Below are 20,741 nucleotides of genomic sequence, written 5' to 3'. Positions count from 1 at the left end.
GGGATCTGTTTTAGTTTCCTTGGCTGCTCAAGCAAATACCATGCAATGGGAGGCTTAAACAATGGGAATTTATTAGCTCACGGTTTTAAGGCTAAGAGAAAATCCAAATGAAGGCGTCATCAAGGCCATGCTTTCTTCCCAAAGAATGGTGATCTAGAGCTGGCTGCCAACAATCCTTGCTCCTTGGCTCCCCTGTCACATGGCAATGCACATGGTGGTTTTGTCGAATTTCCACTTCTTGGTTTTCTCTCTGTCTGAATTTCATTCCACTCATAAGACTCCAGTAATAGGATTAAGACTCATCCTGATTAAGAGGGACTACACCTTAACTGAAGTAATCTCATCAAAAGGCCCTACTTAAAATGGGTCCCACACCTTCAGAAATAGATAAAGTTTAAGTACATATTATTCTGGGGATACAGACAGTTCCAAACCACCACAGGGCACATTTTAAGTCCTTGTATGAAATAGGAACTCAATAAAACATAGCTAGATGATAAGGATAAAACTTTCCTTAAAAGGGGGTTTAAATTCCACAGGCTAGATTTATATGAATTTTGTTTCTAAGCAAAACAATAACATCATTAAAAAAATACTCATTTTAATGCTCTATATTTAATAGGATAGAAAAACAAAAACATTACTGTGGCTGGAAAAAAAAAAACACCTCAGCAAGTTATTGTTTTGATGCCATAATTAGGAAAGGAAAATCAAAGTCAGCAAAACCACAGTTTTAGGAAAGTGGTTATTAGATTTTCTTCTTCCCACTGTGGAAATAGTCCTTCCTGTTGAAGAAGGCAGTGAAATTTTATCACAGCTATTGCTATTCATAAATCTTATATCTATTTTAATTCAATCTGGCCCTAGCCTCTGAGCCGTTGCACCACAATTTGATTACTATAACCATACTTTTTAACTGCTGTCAGGAAAGACAGCGCCTTATACAAACATCTGCCGGAACACATGCCTGCGTTCTCCAACACCAGCCTTAAATCATGCTGTAGTGATGAATCTTTATCTGACACTAATACTTTTTAACTTCATACAGACAATTAAAATGAATTGTAGCTAAATGCACATATAACAAATCAATTTAATCTTTGGTTGCATAGTAGCATATTTTGCAAATTTCCTAAACTTACTTTTTTACATGTATCTTTGTCTAGGTGTTAAAACTTCAATTTAACAGAAAGGAGTGAAGATATTAATAAAACATAGCTCTTAAGATACTGCCATGTAGTTCCAAGCCTCAAAGAGTAATGACATTTGAAATTTATCATTGTCATTTAAAGGAACTTCCACATTTATATATGGAGAGAGCCATGCTGGGCTTCATTATAAGAGTGACCAAAGCTGACTCCCTGCTCTCTAGGAATTAAAACAAGCAAAATTCAGACAAACATGCCTGGGATAACATACTAGCTCAGATCAAAGCTACATTCACTCTACTATTCATCACTGCTGCCTCCACACTCCCACGGTCTATTGTGTCATTTCTACTACAGTGCCTATCACATTTACATTATAGTTAGCTGTTCATGGGTCTGTTCCTCCGTCAGCCTCAATCAGATGCACCTGAAGTTGTGGAGCACCATCAGAGGACCCACTACTGGGCACAATCCTGAGTTTGAAGTGCAGTCCCCCACTTGATCACATGGCCATTCTTATCTTCAAGTTCCATCAAGGCTTAGCCTTGTCCTATTCATCAGTGCCCAGTGCAGAGTCAGTAGATAAGAAACATTAGAACCAAACCTGTACGGTTTGAGTGTTTAGTAAACAATGTTTTGGATGGGTGGATGGATGCACAGATGGAGACTTGGAGAGAAGTGTTAATGTTTCCCCTCTGTATACCAAGATTTTTGGAAAGGAACAACAAATATTTGTTGGGCACACATTAGATTCCACATGGGTGAAAATTACCGTTCCTTCCTTGTCGTCGCTCACCACCCCATCCCAATACCTCATTGTTCCTTTTTCACATGTAAGGAAACTAAGGCTTATGAGATGCAATAACTTACCCATCCTACACAACTGGTAATAAGATCTAAACCAGTCTGTCAGATTCCAAATCCAGTGGTAAAGGAAAAACTCCTACTTTTAAATTTTGAGAAATTTCAAAAATTAACATTTTTTCCCCCTTAATAAAATGACTGTAAAAGAGACAAGGAAGTACTCTAAAAGTATTTGAATATCAGTTCTGCTGTACACAAGTAAAGTATCCTTGAACAAGCCACTTCTCTTTTTTTTAAAGATTTATTTATTTTTCTCCCCTATCCCCCCCACCCCGGTTGTCTTTTCTCTGTGTCCATTTGCTGCGTCTTCTTTGTCCACGTCTGTTGCTGCAAGCGGCATGGGAATCTGTGTTTCCTTTGGTTGTGTCATCTTGTTGTGTCAGCTCTCCGTGTGGGTGGCACCATTCTTAGGCAGGCTGCACTTTCCTTCATGCTGAGCGGCTCTCCCCAAGGGGTGCACCTCTTGCGCGTGGGGCTCCCCTACGTGGGGGATACCCCTGCGTGGCATGGCACTCCTTGTGCGCATCAGCACTGCACATGGGCCAGCTCCACACAGGTCAAGGAGGCCCGGGGTCTGAACCGCGGACCTCCCATGTGGCAGACGGACGCCCCAACCACTGGACCAAGTCCGCCGCCCACTTCTTCTCTTTGAGCCTCAGTTCTCTCATCTGTAAATAGAGGTAACACTTCCTATATCACTGTTTTATTACAATAATTAAAAGACGAAAGTGTCACATACATATGCAAGATTAACTTTTTTTTTAAGATTTATTTTATTTGTTTTTCTCTCCCCACCCCCTTTTTGTTTTTCACTTGCTATGTCTGTTCATCTTTGTTTCTTTAGGAGGCACTGGAAACTGAACCCAGGACCTCTGATGTGGGAGGGAGGTGCTTAATCGCTTAAGCCACCTCCATTCCCTGCTTTGTTGAGTCTCTTGTTATGTTTTTCCTCTTCTGTCTCTTGTTGGGGCATCTTGTTGCATCAGCTCACTATACCTGCCCATTGTGCCAGCTCACCATCTTGCTCATCCTCTTCAGGAAGCACCAAGAACCTCTGCTCCCTGATTTGTTGTGTCTCTCATTATATTCTTCTTCTTCTTTTGTCTTGTTGCATCATCTTGTTGTGTCAGCACGCCTGCCTGTCATTCCAGTTTGCTGTCTTCTTTAGGAGGCACTGGGAACTGAACTACAGACCTCCCGTGTGGCAGGCGGGAGCCCAATCATTTAAACATATCTGCTTCCCAAGATTAACTCTTAAAGAGTTAAGTTTTCCCATCTGTAACCTTCTACACATCACTGATGCCAAAATTACAGAAATTTAAAAACAAAAAGGTCCAAAAGGTCACTTAAGTCAAGTTCCTCATTTCAAACATGGAGAAACCGAGGCTCAGAGATGGGAGATAACTTGTCTCAGACTCCAGAAAAACAGTGGCATGTCCAGGGCTAAAGTACATATCTTATGATTCCAAGTGTGTGTTCTTCCTATACCACATGGCCTGACCTGGAACTCAAACTTCCATTTTGTGACTATGAAAGTCAATAAGAGGAACCAATTGGCTCAAATGATTGGGCTCCCATCTACCATATGGGAGGTCCCAGGTTCAGTTCCTGGGACCTCCTGGTGAAGGCGAGCTGACCTACATGGCAAGCTGGCCCATGCAGAGAGTGGGCCCATGTGGCAAGCTGATGCAACAAGCTGATGCAACAAAAAGGAGACACAGTGGAAAGACAGTGAGAGACACAGTGAACTATGGAGCTGAGATAGTTCCTCTCTCCCACGTCGGAAGGTCCTGGGATTGGTTCCCGGGACCTCCTAAAGAGCAGACGAGAAGAGAAGCAAAGTAAACACAAGAGGTGCAGTGAATGGACACAGAGAGCAGACAGTGAGCACAAGCAACAAGGAAGGGAAGAGAACATAAATAAAAATAAAAATAAAATAAAATAAAATAAAATAAAATAAAATGCCACTCAGTAAGAATGAAAATGAAAATCTCTGAGAATTAAAACATCTATAATTCTAGGTCCAGCTGAGTGACGCTGGGCTGTTACCTGATTTCTCTGAAGAATTGTCTTCAGGGTAGTATTATGAAGGCCTAGTGCTCTGAGGGACAAGAAAATCTCTCCACTGCAAATTATACACAACAGGATGAGGAAGCAGAGTATAAAATCCCATTCTTCCCAATCTCCACCATACCGGCAATGATTGTCTTTCCACCTTTTCCTGGGACCTTAGTTCTTGATATTCATTCCAATCAGATTTCATCCGTTAATTTAGTAATTAATTAGCTAAGGAGAGGGTAGTATTATAAAAGTAATCTTGTTATGACAAAAATATGTCTATGTTTAACCTCTCTGTCCCCTAATCTCCAAGAATTACAATCAATATATTTTCTCAAATGACACCTGACATTTGCATCATTTAAAATTACTGTCTCATTTTCTTCTCTTAACAGCCTGGTGAGTTGGGTTGGGCATCTGAAGGCACAGTTTTGTTTTATTTCATGGAAGAAATGAATAAAGTCTGGAGATGGTTCCTTAGAGTTCCAAAGCGCCCTGTGAAATGGGAACAAAGAACAGCCTCCTGGTTCCTAGCCCTCTGCCATCTCAGAGACCACTGCCTAAGATTCCCCAAATACAAAAACCAAACAAGTAGGGTACACCCCACACACACAACAAAAAGATATACATAGTATCTTAGAAGACATGGTAACAGACTGATCTGTAGTCAACAGGCCCAAGCCAACTCACAATGGTAATGTTCACCCTATCTTTGGCCCTCTCTCATTATTTCTTCTATTTTTCTTTTTTTCAAGATTTATTTTCTTTCTTTCTTTCTACCCCCACCCCCTCGTTTTCTGTGCTTGCTGTCTGCCCTGTATGTCCATTCATTGGGCACTCCTTGTGTCTGCTCATCTTCTCTTCAGGAGGCACTGGGAACCGAACCCAGGATTTCCCATGTGGGGGAGAGGCACTTAATTGCTTGAGTCACTTCCTGCTTTGTTAGGCTTCTCATTGTGTTTCTTCTTTGTGTCTCCTTGTTGGTCAGCTTGCCACTCCAGCCTGTTGGGTCAGCTTGCCATCTTGCTCACCTTCTCTAGGATGTACAAGGAACTGAACCCAGGACCTCCCATATGGTGAGGGGTTGCCCAAATGCTTGAGCCACATCTGCTTCCCTCTCATTACTTCCTAATTCAGGGATGGTATCATCATCCATCCATTTCCACAAGCTAGACTCTGTTCTGGAAATCATCTTTGAAACCCTATTCTCCTCATCCCCCCACATACACTGCATCATCAAGTTCTACCAACGTTATCTCCTAAATATTTCTTAAGTCCCTCCACTCCACCTCTATCACCAACAAGTAAGTTCAAGTTACCACTCTCTATCACCTGAACCTCTGCAGAAAATTTCCTGACTGATCTCTGACCCCACAAACACTCTCAAATGTATTCTCCACAAGACAGTTCCAGTCATCTTTTCAAAACACAAATCTGATTATCTCACCTCCCCATTTAATCTTGTTCAAGGCCTCCCAGTGTTCTTAGGTTAAAGAGCACAATTGTATATAAGGCATACCTGGTCTATCTCGCCACCTTGCACCACAATTTACCTTACCTTTGAGGCGCCAATCACACAACCTTTCAATTCCTCAAAAAGTTTTTCCTTGCCTCAGAGCCTCTGTTCATCCTTTCCACTCCCCCTTCACCTAGTTAGCTCATACTTATCCTTCAGCTCTCAGAGTATGTTACTTTTTCAGGGATACCATCCCTGATCCACTGGACTAGGTGGATTCCCCTATAATAATGAATTCAAAGCATCAAGTACCTCTCCCTAGAACTTGGTAATTAATTAGCTATGATTGTACTATGATTGTAATTTTACATTTATTTTGGCAATTTGCATAATACCTATCTACCCACAAAGAGAATATTTCCATGCAGGCACAAACCAGGTATGCTTTTGTCACCATTGTATCCAGTGCTTACTTAATAGTGCCGGGTACACCGTAGACCCTCAGTAAATGAATATTGAGTAAATGAATGTGGTGGTGCTGCAGGGACAGTTACCAGACATTGTATGTCCTCCCATGGCCCACTGGGTGGACTGTGGGAGAGTGTGGGCTACGGTGTGGACCAATGACCATGAGGTGCAGCGGTGCCAGAGATGTATTCACCAAATGCAATGACAGTCTCATGATGATGGAAGAGGTGGTTGTTATGGGCGGAGGAGTGGGGTGAGGGGATGGGGGGGTATATGGGGACCTCATTTTTTTTAATGTAACATCAAAAAAATAAAGAGAAAATAAAATTATATTAAATTTAAAAAAAAAAAAGGAGAGGAAACAGTCTCTCAGCACTGGCCATGTACCAGGCACTTTTTTTATGCATTTCCCATTTTTTCGTTAAATCCTCACAACAATATTTTAAGGTAGGTATCATTAACTTCATTTTATAGCTGTGAAAACAGGCTCAAAGAGGCTGCTGATTTGCCCAAAGTCACAGAGCAAGAAAATGTAAAGTTAGGATTCTAACCCAAGTCTGACAAATATGCTCTTTCTAGTACAAAATTCTACAGTTCTTTGAAAAACCTTAAGCCAAGGCTTTTCCTTGACTTTTCCTTTTCCTCTGATGGGGATTTTGGAATACGGCTCCACAATTGGAGGAGGCTAAACAGATTGGCAGAGTTCAGAACAAACTGCAGAAATGAAGCCCAGAGGAGAGAGCTCAAAGTGGAGCAAATTCAAAGTGCAACAAGAAAGAATGTAGCCTAGAGTATTTAACTTCAGAGTGAGTTGCTAAAAACACTATTTTTTTTGTTGGTGAAAATCCTTGGGATTTTCAGGATAATATCAAGCAAAAGGAGAGAACATTAATATAATATTAAGGGTGAAGTAATCTCAGGAAATTATTTTTAAATTGATGAATTTGGTTCTTCTATTAGTATACTATAATCCATAGAAAAGTAGCTAATATCTAATATCTTCTTTTAGAAATAGAATAGACTAATAAAAACTGACCAATGAAAAGGAAGACTAGCAAAATATCATCATAGAGATAAGTACCCAAAAGAATAACTGCTAAAATGATGTTGGGACTATACTCTACTTTATTAAAAGAGGTATGTAAAATGAAGCCAGTGGAAGTGTGAGGCAAATATCTCCCAATTCAAAACACAGTCACTCTAGATTATTGAAAGGAAAAGGGGAAATGAGGGTTTTGTATTAGGCAGCCAGCTTCATTCTCAGCCATCTCTGGGCCTGGGGGTGGGAGTGAAAGGGAGAGAAAACAGAGGCCAATTGGAGGTAAAAGGGTAGAAGGCAAGAACAAAAGTCATAAAGTCCTTAGGCTCAAGGCCACTGCCTCAGCTCAGACTGCAATAAGCAAAAGGTGCTATCTAGAAATACAGCAATGGTAAAAAGCCCAGGAAATTTTTGGAAAGAGACCCTGAAGTCAAAGTTGCTTAACATGTTAGAGGCGGCCATTCCCATGATAATAGCAAAGATTTTAAGTTCAAATGAGGAACATTTTCCTCTTTAAGCAAGTTTATTCACACACTTTCAGTGTACTGACCTTTGCTAAGTCAGCAACATTTCTCAGTGGTTTCATGCTTTTCTGCAAAGTTTCAAGTGACTTTTTTTGAAGGGAGCTATTTAATGTCAATGACTGTAGAAAACATTTGTTCATAATTATCCAGACATAGACTGGAACAATGATGAAACAAGAGCAGCATGCAAAAATGTATTTAAGGACTCTCATCCCAAAATGCTGCTAAAAGCTATTAACCAGTATGTGTTAATTGCCACAGCATTCATATTAATTTTCACTTCAGGCTCGACATTGTGGAATATTTCCCCTGATACATTTTAAACAAAGTTTAATTTAAGGAACTGCTTCTATCAACACTTATGAAAATTAACAGCCAAGCAATTAGCACTCATGAATTAGCCCTTCCCCCATGCACTCTGCAGCTTCCCTCTTAAAACAGTTTCTAACAGAGAAATGGTTACTTTCTAACAAGTTAACACAATCAAAGTCACAGTTGTCTATATGAACCATCACTGGTACAGCTTTTTAAAGTACTTACCAAAGCAAACATTCCCATTATATTCCAAGAATAGAATTCATCTAAATCAAATATGTAAGATGTTTAAATTTTAGTAAATTGCCAAGCAATTACTAACATTGAACTATTTTCTCACCTGATGTTTAATAAATAGACTTTGCCAGAAAAAAAGAAAAAGAAGTAATTACTTGTCCTGTCCTATTTGAAGTTGACAACCAAAACCCACTGGTTTTCAAAACCCGGGCATCAAAACACAGACTACCTTCATCTAGTCCACTGCACAACTTGTTTAATGATATTATTCTAAATTCTGATTTTAAGAGCACATTTCTAAATGGATCCTCTAATGAACATACAGGAGAGAGGTAGAAGTAGGGTGAGTATTTATTTGCAATGTGTTGTGCTAAACAGGCCCTATTCCATTTAATCATTACGATGTAAATACGCTACCATCATTTCATTCCACAGATGAGGTCATGGGGCTTTGTGAGGTTAAGTGACTTATCTGACATCATACTATAAGGATTCAAACTCGGTTCCTATTACAGAATAGGTCCACTCACTGTCATAGGTACTTTATCCTAGCATTATCCTATTTGTACATCTCATTATCCTTGTGTGGAAGGAATTCTCATTTCCCTTTCATGGGTAAAGAAACTGAGGCTCAGAGGGGGAAAAATGACCAAAGTGACATAATCAGTGTCACCGATGGTTAAGAATTAATAAATAATTATGATTATTGAATCATGATATAGATGCCTTTTTCTTCCAGTATATTATAAAATAGCCAAAGGTTAATGCCTGATATTACTGAAACTAGCTAAGTGGGCTCGCCCTTTGTATATGATCATTTCCAACTTAAAACCTGCCATTCTGATGATTATTCCAGATTGATCTTACCCTTGTATATGAACATTTCTATTGAAATGGTAAGCACTACACCCTCCTGTTTGAAATCCATAAGAAAAACCTTGTAACTGACCCTTGTTTGTGTGCCCCCCCATGCCCAGATGATTTGATTGCTAATCACGCTTGTCTTGTGACTATAATAACTGTGTGACTCACCCAGGTTTTGCACCCACCTCCCATTCTGTTCATTCCCTTAATGTTGTTTATTGTAAGGGAACCTGAGTCAGCCCCACCCCCATTACTCATTAGCCTAAACTGCTAAACTTGGATATTATAAAACTATCAGGATTACTGGAGTTCCAGGAGGCATTTTTGGACCCTTAGGCCACTGTCCTCCTTTGCTACTATGCACAAGCAAACAAACCCATTCTCTCTTTGAAACTCTGATATCTCAGAAACTGGTTATTAATGAAGGATGACGCACATCCTGCAAGAACCCACTTTTGCTCAATATCAATCAGTACCATTTCTTTGTAGGAACTGTATTGACAGAAAACAAATATTTGAACTTCTGATGGTCTGCTAATGATGATTGTATTTGCAAGTTCAGTTTGATCAAAATAAAAATGTATTAGCAGAAGCTTCTCAAATAAGTGATAAGGCACAGAATAGAAAGAGTTATATTTGCTTCTTAAAACAAGATCTCTTTGAAAGGTAACAAGTGGAAGAACAGGACAGAAAACATACAGGCATATTCCAGGCCACTTAAACCACTGCTGACTATCACAACTGCATACCAGCAGAGTCCACTCCCTTTTCACCTGAAAGCAACTCACCGACTCATTCTGCCTTGCCACAACCAACATTTCCCATATATAGTAAAATTAGAAGAACTGGGACAAGAACTTTTCTGATTGTTTCAACCTCTACAATAGAGGTTTTGTTTTGTTATTAAAACTATTCAGGGGTCCTGTTTTCAGCAATGCTGAAGAATTCAGGCTGATGGCTAAGCCTGGTTTTGCCTTGTCATTTGAACAAGCACTCTAATATCACTTTGCAGTCTTTTTTTCAAATGATCAGTAAACAGTTAATAATCTGTTAATCTGTGGAGCAGGGAGTGGATGTGGCTAAAGCCATTAATCTGGGGAGTGGTGAGCAGATGTGGCTCAAGCCATTGAGTGCCTACAGTACCCAGTGTCTCCTGCGGAAAAAAAAGCAAAATAAGTGAAAAAAACAATTCAGGCATGCCAAGGTAGCTCAGTGGTTAAGCACTGGCTTCCCACATATAAGGTCCCAGGTTCAATCCCCGGGCCCTGGTACCTCAAAAAAAAAAATCAAATCATAATCTATTAACCTAAAACAGATTACAGATAGCATCACCAATTTACCAAAGAAATAATATAACATAATAATAAACCTGACCCCCTAAATTGTCAAAACTACAACAAAGCACACACTTAAGTACAGATTTTCTCTATTAATTTGATGCCGTCAAAAAATTATTAACCAGTTACAGGAACCAAAAATTACTTGAACATATTTACTTTAAAGTAGCACAATGGCCAAGAGATGCTTACCATGAGAATCACTAAAACCAACAATCTAGTTTGCACAAACTGCTGAAGACACTAGATATATTTACTTAACTACAATGTAATTGTAAAGCCATACCAAAAACAAAACCCTTTTTTCAAACCTAGCCCTAGTTTAATCTTAAAGAGGATTCACAGCAGTTAGTCTCTTGAGGAAATACATAATTAAGTAGTTTTTTAGCATATTTAATTAGACCCCAAACTCTTTTCTGTCCCCTATTCTCCCCAATTATTCACCATTTGCCCAGGAGACCTAAGCAACTCAGTTAATTATGTAAATAAGGCACTCATTATTCCCAAGAAAAGCTCTGTGAATATTTGTAAGGAAAAAAACTACATATTTTAGTTGCTTTAAGAAACCTTTGCCAAAAAAAAGGGAAGGGGGCAGGGAAAATAGGACTATTAAAATATATTGAAAACTTTATATGCGAGACAAAAAAGCATGGAGTTCAATGACAAGATGGTGAATCATTAAAACAGGACACTCATTTCACTTCTTAAAATATAATCCGAATAAAAATAAAACAATTTTAAGTTACAACAGTAACAAAAATTTAGTGCGGAATGTCAAATGATTTATAGGAAGAATTAATCTGGAAATTATTAAAGTTGATTCTCACAGAAAAGGCTTTATTATCAAGGGGTTGACATGATCTTAACTCTAGAGGCAACCACGGTGCTGTTATAACTACTACAATCCCATTATTATGCAATCACCAAATGCTAATTTGATCATTTTGAGGTGTTATTTGAATAGTCATTTTAATTTCTAGGTTACAAAAAGGCTTGACTCAAGTATAATTCTCTATTAATCACTGAGATGTCATTGGCTATCATACTGATGCATTTCACAAAGATAAAGACTAATTTAATAGCTACAATATCCTTCAAATATTAGCCACTTTCATTATGTAACTGCCAAATGCATCAATATTAAATAATAGATGAGGACAATGGTTTAATTGTATTTTAGTAATTATAATATGAAGGGTAAAAATCAAATAATAAAAAGATACTTTCTTAATCAATATGTAATGGTGATGACCTCATACTCACATCCTTTGCTGAGTACAAGCATACTTGATATGAAAAGGATCGAGTGAATTAAGTGTAAACACATATCTAACAAAATAATTCCTTTGTGACTGAGGAAACAGCTTAATTTTTTAAAAAATTTCCCTCAAACTTTAAAAGTTATATACCAAGCAGAGTTCACAACTTTATGACTAATTCAAACCTAAGTAATTCATAATAGCTTCTAATGCTATAATGAGAATTCTAAAATACAATATTTTAAAAGATCTGTGTTACTTTTTGGCATCACAGCATTATCACTTATTAATTATTCCAGCAATTACATCCTCGAACTAGGAGATGGTATCAGGTAATGGAAGCAAATAAATTCCAGCCACATAACCTAATCCTGAAAACTTCTCACAAAACTAAAGGAATCAACTATAGTATGCAAAAAAATCCTTTATGGCCGAACTCACCATTTTCCTGAGGGTGACAACCCAGTCCCTTAGGAGGAAACTTCTTTATCTTTGCTTCATTCCACAAAAAGAAACAGGGGAAGGAGGCATAGGTAGGATACATAGAGAAGCTTTACATCAATATAATCTATAATTTACTAAAAGTGCTTTCATGTGTTTTTTAGAAGAAAATCCTGAGCATATTAGGATCTTTATGTTATTTATGCATTTTGTTTCTTATTCTTGTATTTCTTTCCCACAGACACCAATACTTTCACATGCCAATAGACACATATGCTTATTTAAACCTATGGAAACATACTGAATTGTATGAGATAAAAGTGCTTTGAAAAGAATATATCTCCTTGCTCAAAGATGACAACTGACAGAACCAGAATGTGAATAAGAAAAATACAAACATAAGCAAAGAACTATATGTTTATTAATTGCAATGGTGTTGAAATAAGACAAATTGCACACCACGCTCCAGGAAACAAGTTATCACTCAGTAACCTCACGCCAGTGCCAGGCAGCAAACATAATAGCAATAAATATAAAAATCAACTGCTACTGTCTCCTGAAAGAGGTACTACTGAGCTCAGCTCAGCACCAACAGACAGAATGGCAGGGAATAGGGACCACACTTAATGATCATTTTTTCTAAATGGAAAATGAACACACTGTAATTTTACATCATCATATTGTTGGAACAAATGGGCAAAAATAAAGTAATCCTGCACAGCAAGTATCAAACAGATTCTCTACAATGAAATACCAAAATATAAAGCAATGACCTGGAATTCTGAAATGAAACTCAAACCTCAACAATTTCTGCAGTTATAATAAAGAATCAGACATGACCATGTGGTCAGCCTCCCAAAGCCATAGTCAAGGCTTTCCCACCACAATTAAGACTTTGACTAATCACAACCCGACCAACCAAAACACTCAAATACTCTTAGGAGATAAAATAGGGGGGAGAATGTGTGTGGTTGTGTGTGTGTATTTATGCATGAGACTTTGTTTTAATTCTTCTAAATTTATTACTGTGGAAACACTGAGCTCAAATTCACACACACACACCCCTTTGCATCTTTAGTCTTAGAAAAACATAAGTGACATTCTAACTAATTATTCTGGGTACTTTAGAAATCTTAAATATAATAACAATAATAATAATACCAACAACAACAACTCCACTCAATCAAGGTTTTACTTAAAGGACCCAGGTTACATTTTCACTTACCTTGCCATCAAATTTAGAATACTCATTAAAAGGGTTATTCAGCTGCAGAGGGCACTGCTCCAGGCGTACAGATAATATTGACTGCTTTCCAGAACTTGGAGGTTTTTCTTTGAGGGACTTTTTTTCAAACAGTGACTTTAACTCTTGGGCTGTAATTCAGAAGTAAGATAAAAACACCTTTGTAATTACATTCCGAGAAATAGCTTATCCACCTTTCCTAAAAAAATCTTCCTTGGAACCTTAAGGAGGGAGTGACCAAGGAAATGTTTTGGTTTGATATGTGCAGAAAGTCTCATATATACTTCAATGTTTATTGCACTGAAAAACACATAGGCCAGGACTGTCAATTTAGAAGCACTAGGGTTTAAATGGAGTTGGGGTAGAGAGAGGGGAGAGGCACACCAACCAACAAAGGGCTTTGTGATACTGAAAAATTCACTAAATCTCTCTGGGCTTGTCAAACTAGATCATCTCAAAGATCTCAAAGATCTCTCCAGGCTCTAATATTATATGACTTTGGAATTCTAGTTCTTCAAGGTCAGGACCCACATCTTAATCCTCTCATACTCTCCAATGACACCTAGTACAAAATCTGGATGAAAAAGACAAGAAGATGGAAAAGGAAAAAGAGTATTTACAATAATAGTAATTAGCATTTGTTGAGCAAGCCAGTAATATACACTGTGCTAAAACATTACAGGTTTTATCTCATTAATCCTCACAACAACCCTAAGAGGTAGATACTAACACTATCTCATTTTTATCAATGTGGAATTGGAAGTTTAAAATATTTTGAGGGAAGTGGACTTGGCCCAATGGTCCACCTACCACATGGGAGGTCCATGGTTCAAACCCAGGGCAGCTTCTTTGACCTGTGTGGAGCTGGCCCACGCGCAGTGCTGATGTGCGCAAGGAGTGCTGTGCCATGCAGGGGTGTCCCCTGTGTAGGGGAGCCCCACACTCAAGGAGTGCGCCCCATAAGGAAAGCTGCCCAGCCCGAAGGAAAGTTTAGCCTGCCCAGGAGTGGCACTACACACATGTAGAGCTGACGCAGCAAGATGACGTGACAAGAATAGACACAGATTCCTGGTGCCACTGACAACAATACAACAATAGAAGCAGACACAGAAGAAACACAGTGAATGGACACAGAGAACAGACAACTGGGGTGGGGGGGGGAAGGGAGAGAAATAAATTTAAAAAAAAATTTTTTATTAGCCTTAGGCCATACAGGTGGTAAGTAGCAGAGCTAGGATTTGCACATAGCTAGGGCTTTTGGCCTAATGAACCAAGTAGATCCTCAAAAAATATTTTGTTGCACAAGTGAAAGAATAATGATTGAAGGAATTCAGATTAAATTATTATTAAATCAGAATTTTCAGCTTTTTCATTAGTGAATCAAATGAGTTCCCTATCTTCTCAAAGATCACTTAATTATCTAAAGTCATTTTGAATATCAGTTAAGGTGGTAGCTAGATTATGAAATGCATGGGGTTCATTACACTTTTTCTTATTTTTGTGAACACTAGAAAATCTCCATACTTAAACTTTTAAGATAAATCAATCTGAAATATTAAAAATCTTCAGTAGGTTCAACTCCTTCCCATGCTTGAGCACAGCTAAATAAAACGAAGAGAGATGAAACAGAACTCTGAAATAGCCACTTAAAACTTTTAAAAACTGTAACTAAAATTACTTTTTCTACAGACTAGTGAGGCAAATTTATCAAATGAGTCCCTGTTGATTTAAGTAGCAAACCAGGAGAAAATGAACTAATACTTTTTTTAAAATATGCCACTTGACTACTCAATTCCAGATTTTGAATATATAAGCACATTACCCAACAGATTTTAAATGCCCACTTAAAAAAGTTTTAGGTTATGACTAAAATGGTATTTTAAATAGTGGAGGTCCTTTTCCACCTGTAATCTATTAGCAATTTTGTGGAAAGGAATGATCTTTATTGAATGCCTGCTGTATTAAGTCAGCAAAGGGGTGCTGATACAAAATACCAAAAATTGGTTGGTTTTTATAAAGCACATTTATTTGGAATAGGAACTTACAGATACCAGGCCATAAGCATAAATTACTTCCTTTACCAAAGTCTATTTTCATGCGTTGGAGCAAGATGACTGCTGACATCTGCGGGTTCCTCCCTTCCAGGGTCTTGCTTCTTCCTGGGCTCAGGATTCCTCTCTTCCTTGGGCTTGCTTCTGTTTCCTCTGTGAGCTTACTTCCTGGGGCTCCAGCTTAAGGCTTCAGCATCAAACACCAACATCAAAACTCTAACATCAAAAATCCCCAACTCTGTCCTTTGCCAGGCCTTTTATCTCTGAGTTCCCGCCCACAAAGGGGTGGGGGATTCAACTCCCTAATGATGTAGCTCAATCAAAGCTCTAATCATAACTTAATCATGCCTGAGTACAGACGAGATTACAAACATAATCTGATATCTATTTTTGGAGTTCATAACCACATCAAACTGCTATACTTACTATGGGCCAGGAACAATGCTAGCTGTTTTCTCAGCTTGTCCTCACAATGAACCTGAGACAGGTTACTACTAGCCCCATGTTACAGAGGAAGAAACTGAGGTATAGTAAATGTAAATAACTTGTCCAAGGTTACACAATTGTTACAGGCACACTCAGCCTCTCTCCTCAAACCTCTTATACCCCTTCTCCTCCTCCTCACTTTTAACTGATAATTTTGCTTCCTATGTCAAAAAGAAACAGAGCATTTGCATATGCTCACCTGCACATCTACCTGCCTTCTCTTCTAAGGCCAATACCTTAACTTGTACACTAGATCTCATCTCCTCCTGCCAAATCAAGGACAACCGTTGGGAAAAGCAATTATTTCCCATCATTCTTCCATTTCCAATTCATCTCCCTGCTGGATTAGTCACATCAGCAAGCAAACACGCTGAAATTTTGCTCATTAAAAAAAAGAAGACAAATCCTACCTTAATCCCATATTCCTTCCAGTTACTATCCTATTTTTCTGTTTCTTAAGTTTCCTATATTCTTCACGTACAATTCCTTTCCTCCCATTCACTCAAACTCAATCAGACATTCAGGCTCCAAGACTAAACAAAAGCAGCTTTCATCAAGGTCATTAAATTCAATGATCAATTTTTAACTCCCATCCTTTAAGACCTCTTGGCACCATTTAACATGGTTCATCACTCCTTTTTTATTTTTTTTATTATTATTTTTTTAAAGATTTATTTTATTTCTCTCCCCTTCCCGCCCCACCCCCCACCCCAGTTGTCTGTTCTCTGTGTCCATTTGCTGCATGTTCTTCTATTTTTCTGCTTCTGTTGTTGTCAGCGGCATGGGAATCTGTGTTTCTTTTTTGTTGTTGTTGTAGCGTCATCTTGTTGTGTCAGCTCTCCGCGTGTGCGGCACCATTCCTGGGCAGGCTGCACTTTCTTTCATGCTGGGCGGTACTCCTTATGGGGCGCACTCCTTGTGTGTGGAGCTCCCCTATGTGGGGGGCACCCCTGCGTGGCACGGCATTCCTTGCTTGCACCAGCACTGCATGTGGGCCAGCTCAACACGGGGTTTGAACCGTGGACCTCTCATGTGGTAGACAGATGCCCCATCCACTGGGCCAAGTCCGCTTCCCTATCACTCCTTTTTTAAACACTTCTTTCACTTGGTTTCCAGGATTCCAGTCTATCTGATTGTCATCCCATCTCAGGCTACTCTCTCTCAGTCCCCTTGCTAGTTCCTTATTTCCCAACTTCAAAACTCTCATGTTCCCCAAAGTTCAGTTCTTGGACCTCTTCTTTTCTCTATGACATTCATACTCTTGGTGATCTCATGCAGCCTTAGGTTTTTAAATACCATCTACAAGAGCGTGAAACCAAATTGTGTGATGTAAATAAGAAGAGTGGTTGCCTCTGGGGAGTAGATTGACTAAAAAAGGGCACAAAGAAACTTTCTGGTGTGATGGCAATGCTCTATACTTTGAATGGGATGCTAGTTATACACCTGTAAATGTTTGTCAAGTCACTGAACTGTTCATTTAATATTTGTACATTTCATTCTTTGTAAAGTATACCTCAAAGTAAATAAATAAAAAGGGAAAACTTAAATAAATATCCTTTACACATTGATGAGTCCCAAATGATTATTTCTTGCCCAAAACACTCCCTCAAATAATAGCCTCACTTATCTTTTTATTTGACAGTTCCACCTGGATGACCAATAGGTATCTGAAATTTTATACGTCCATAACCAAACTCTTGACTGTTCCCCAAACCTGCTCCTCCAACAATCTTCTCCTTCTCAGTTAACGGTAACTCAATCCTGAGGCCAAAACTTGGGAGTCATCATGATTCTTCTCTTTCTCTCACAAACATCGTATACATTAACAGGTCCTTCAAAAGATATCAGAATCACCTCTAAAGCTTCCAAGGCTGGATTATTATTACCTTCAACCAAATCTTCCTGTTTCTGCTCTTGTCCCCTGTGGAAGTTTGATATTAGTTATAAATTCAAAAAAGAGATACTATGTTTGTAATCTGGTCTGTTCCTCTGAGTGTGATAACCTTTGATTGCATTACATTCAGCTGAGGTATCTTTGATAAAATTATGTTAAGATTAGGGCTTTGACTTGACCAGATCATTAGGGCAATTCAGTTCAAGTCCCTGCCCCTTGGTGGACTATATAAACAGACACTCAGATACACAGATAAGATACACAAAGGAGAAGAGACAGCTCGAAAGACATGAGAGTGGCCTGGGAAGAGAGATGAGCCATTTGCCTGATAGTTTACAGCTGACCTTGTGAAGAGACCAGAGCAGATGAGCTTGGAAAGAAACAAGCCCTGGGAAGAGAGATGAGACCTATGCCGGCCTACAGTTGAGATCAGAAGAAGGTGGACCCACAGAACCTTAAGAGGGAAGAGAAAGGCTGAACCCTCACAGACGTTGCCTGCCATTTTGCTTCAACATGTGGCAACTGACTTTGGGTAAGGAAGTACCTCTTATGGTACCTTGAGTTGGACTCTTTAGGGCCTTATAACTGTAAGCTTCTACCCCAAATAAATATCCTTTATAAAAGCCAACAGATTTCTTGTACTTTGCATCAATACCTCTTTGACTAATACACCTCCTGACCCTGACCATTGTCCACTATCTCTACCCACTATAGCAATATGTTGTCTTTTAAAAAATAAGTTACATGGGAAGTGACTGTAGCTCAATCAGTTGGGTTCCCGTCTGCCATGTGGGAGGCCCTGGGTTCACATCCCAGGGCCTTTTTGTGAAGGCAGGCTCACCCACATGCTGTGGAGAGTCACCCAGCCCACAAATGCCACAGAGCACCGCCCGGCCCACAGACGCTGCAGAGAGTCAACTCAGCAATGAGGCACACACACAAAAAAAACAGGGAGACAAGCAAAAATACAGAAGAGTGAGCAGCAAATGGACACAGAGAGCAGACAACAAGCAAGCCGCAAGGGAGAAGGGAAAATATAAATAAATACATACATACATACATACATAAATACAGGCACAGAAGAATGCACAGCAAATGGACACAGAGAGCAGATAGCATGCAAAAGAGCCACGGGGAGGGGGAGACAAAAAAATATATGTTACAAATGTCAAAATAAGAAGAAAAATTGATAAATTTGACCACATAAAAATAAACAATTTGAACATGAGCAAAGTTTAAAGACAAATGATAAACAAGGAAAGAATAAAGATTAGTATTTCTAAAATACAAAGATTCTAAAGGTAGAGAAGACACTGACAACCCTAAAGAAAAATGCACACAAAAAATGAAACATCCACAGAAAAAGACATGCAAATGGCTTTAACAAATGCAAAGATGTTCAGCCACACTTATAATAAGAGATACGAAAATTAAAACTACACTGAGAGGGAAGTGCTTGTGGCTCAACTAATGGAGCACTCACCTACAATGCGGAGTGTGCAGGGTTCAATACCCAAGGCCTCCTAACCCATGTGGTGAACTGGCCCACATGCCATGCTGCCATGCACAGGGAGTGCCGTGCCACGCAGGGGTGTTCCCCATGTGGGGGTGCCCCGCACGCGAGGAGTGCACCCTGCAAGGAGAGCCACCCCTTGTGAAAAAGGCGCAGCCTGCACAGGAGTGGTGCTGCGCACATGGGGAGCTGACGAAGCAAGATGACACAACAACAAAAAAAAGCAACACAGTTTCCCAGTGCCGCATGACAAGAATGCAAGTGGACACAGAGGAATGTGCAGCGAATGGACACAGAGAGCAGACAATGGGGGGGATGGGGAGAGAGATAAATTAAAATAATATTTTTAAAAACTACACTGAGATACTATTCCTAATCTATCAGATTGACAAAAAAAAACAACAACTAAGTTTGAGGCTATGAAGAAATAGACACTGTATATCACTGGCAGGAACTGCAAAATAATAAAACCCCTATGGAGGGGAACTTGGCATTATTAAGGAAAATCACATCCACATTTACCCTTTGACCCAACAATCCCACTTCCAGGATTCTAACAACAGTAATGAAAATTTTAAAAACGTATTCATAAAATATTCATTGAGGCACCATTTGAATAGAAAAAGCCTGAAAACAATCAAATACCTGTCAACAGGGAACTGGTGTACAACCATATTACAGAGTACTATGCAGCAATAAAATGAAACAAAGTTTATCTCTGTATATTGCTGTTGAGTAATCCCCAGGATGGGTTGTTAAGTGAAAAAGTGCTATGCAAAACAGTGTGCAGTATGTTATCTTTAATCTAGACAAGGGGGATATGAACATAAATATGCTTATATATGGTTTTAAGTGGGCAGATTATCCAAAACCTTTTTAAAAATGTCTTTACATAAGAAGAGAGAAGAAACAGCAGAAGGGACAGGGATCAAAGTCAGATTTCTCTACCTTTTACCTTGTTTTATGTATTTGACTCTGGAACTTGTAAACGTTTTACATAATTATTTTCTAAAAATTTTTTAAAATTCAATTCCCTAAAAATAAAAGTAAAATGAAATAAGTGAACTTCACAGTGTAATTGGCAGCTGCCTTATACAAAGAGGAATTATTTTAAGTAACTCTATCATACAGCAATCTGATGGTACATTCACTAATGGGATACAGCCAAAGAACAAAAAAAAATCTCAAATTGTTTTTAGAAATATATTGTTAGTAATGACACTGATATTTCCATTCTGGAACCAAGATATTCAGCATTAAAGGAAATATAATGTAAACATAAAATCAAAAGAGTTAAGCAAAAAACTCTGTAAACCTAAATGTGAATTGGAATTATCAGCATTAACTCACACTGTATTTCCTCTTAAAAAAACAAGCACCATTAGGGTAATGCAAATCAAAACCACAACGAGATACCACCTCACACTCACCAGAATGGCTATTAATAATTAAAAAAATAAAACAGAAAATAACAAGTGCTGACGAGGATATGGAGAAATAAGAATCTTAGTACATTTTTGGTATGATTATAAAATGGTGCAGCT

General features: G+C 38.7%; 1 protein-coding gene across 8 annotated transcripts in view; it reads right to left on the bottom strand.

Annotated features, from left to right (window-relative positions):
- The window catches only part of MAPKAP1 (MAPK associated protein 1), a 304,477-nt gene that overhangs the window by 233,458 nt on the left and 50,278 nt on the right, over window positions 1-20,741 (bottom strand). For all 8 annotated transcript variants that reach the window (XR_011649456.1, XM_004463399.5, XM_004463397.5 and 5 more), the window contains one exon: window positions 13,236-13,384. Coding sequence is in view for 7 of the 8 variants with exons in the window: in XM_004463399.5 (XP_004463456.1) it covers window positions 13,236-13,384 (149 nt within the window). In the remaining variant the exon portion in view is untranslated. The remainder of the gene's footprint in view (window positions 1-13,235; window positions 13,385-20,741) is intronic.

The sequence above is a fragment of the Dasypus novemcinctus genome, chromosome 8 (genome assembly GCF_030445035.2).
Source record: "Dasypus novemcinctus isolate mDasNov1 chromosome 8, mDasNov1.1.hap2, whole genome shotgun sequence".
NCBI lineage: Eukaryota > Metazoa > Chordata > Mammalia > Cingulata > Dasypodidae > Dasypus > Dasypus novemcinctus.
Note: the sequence above shows the minus strand (reverse complement) of the source record. Positions and strands in the feature narration are given on the sequence as shown.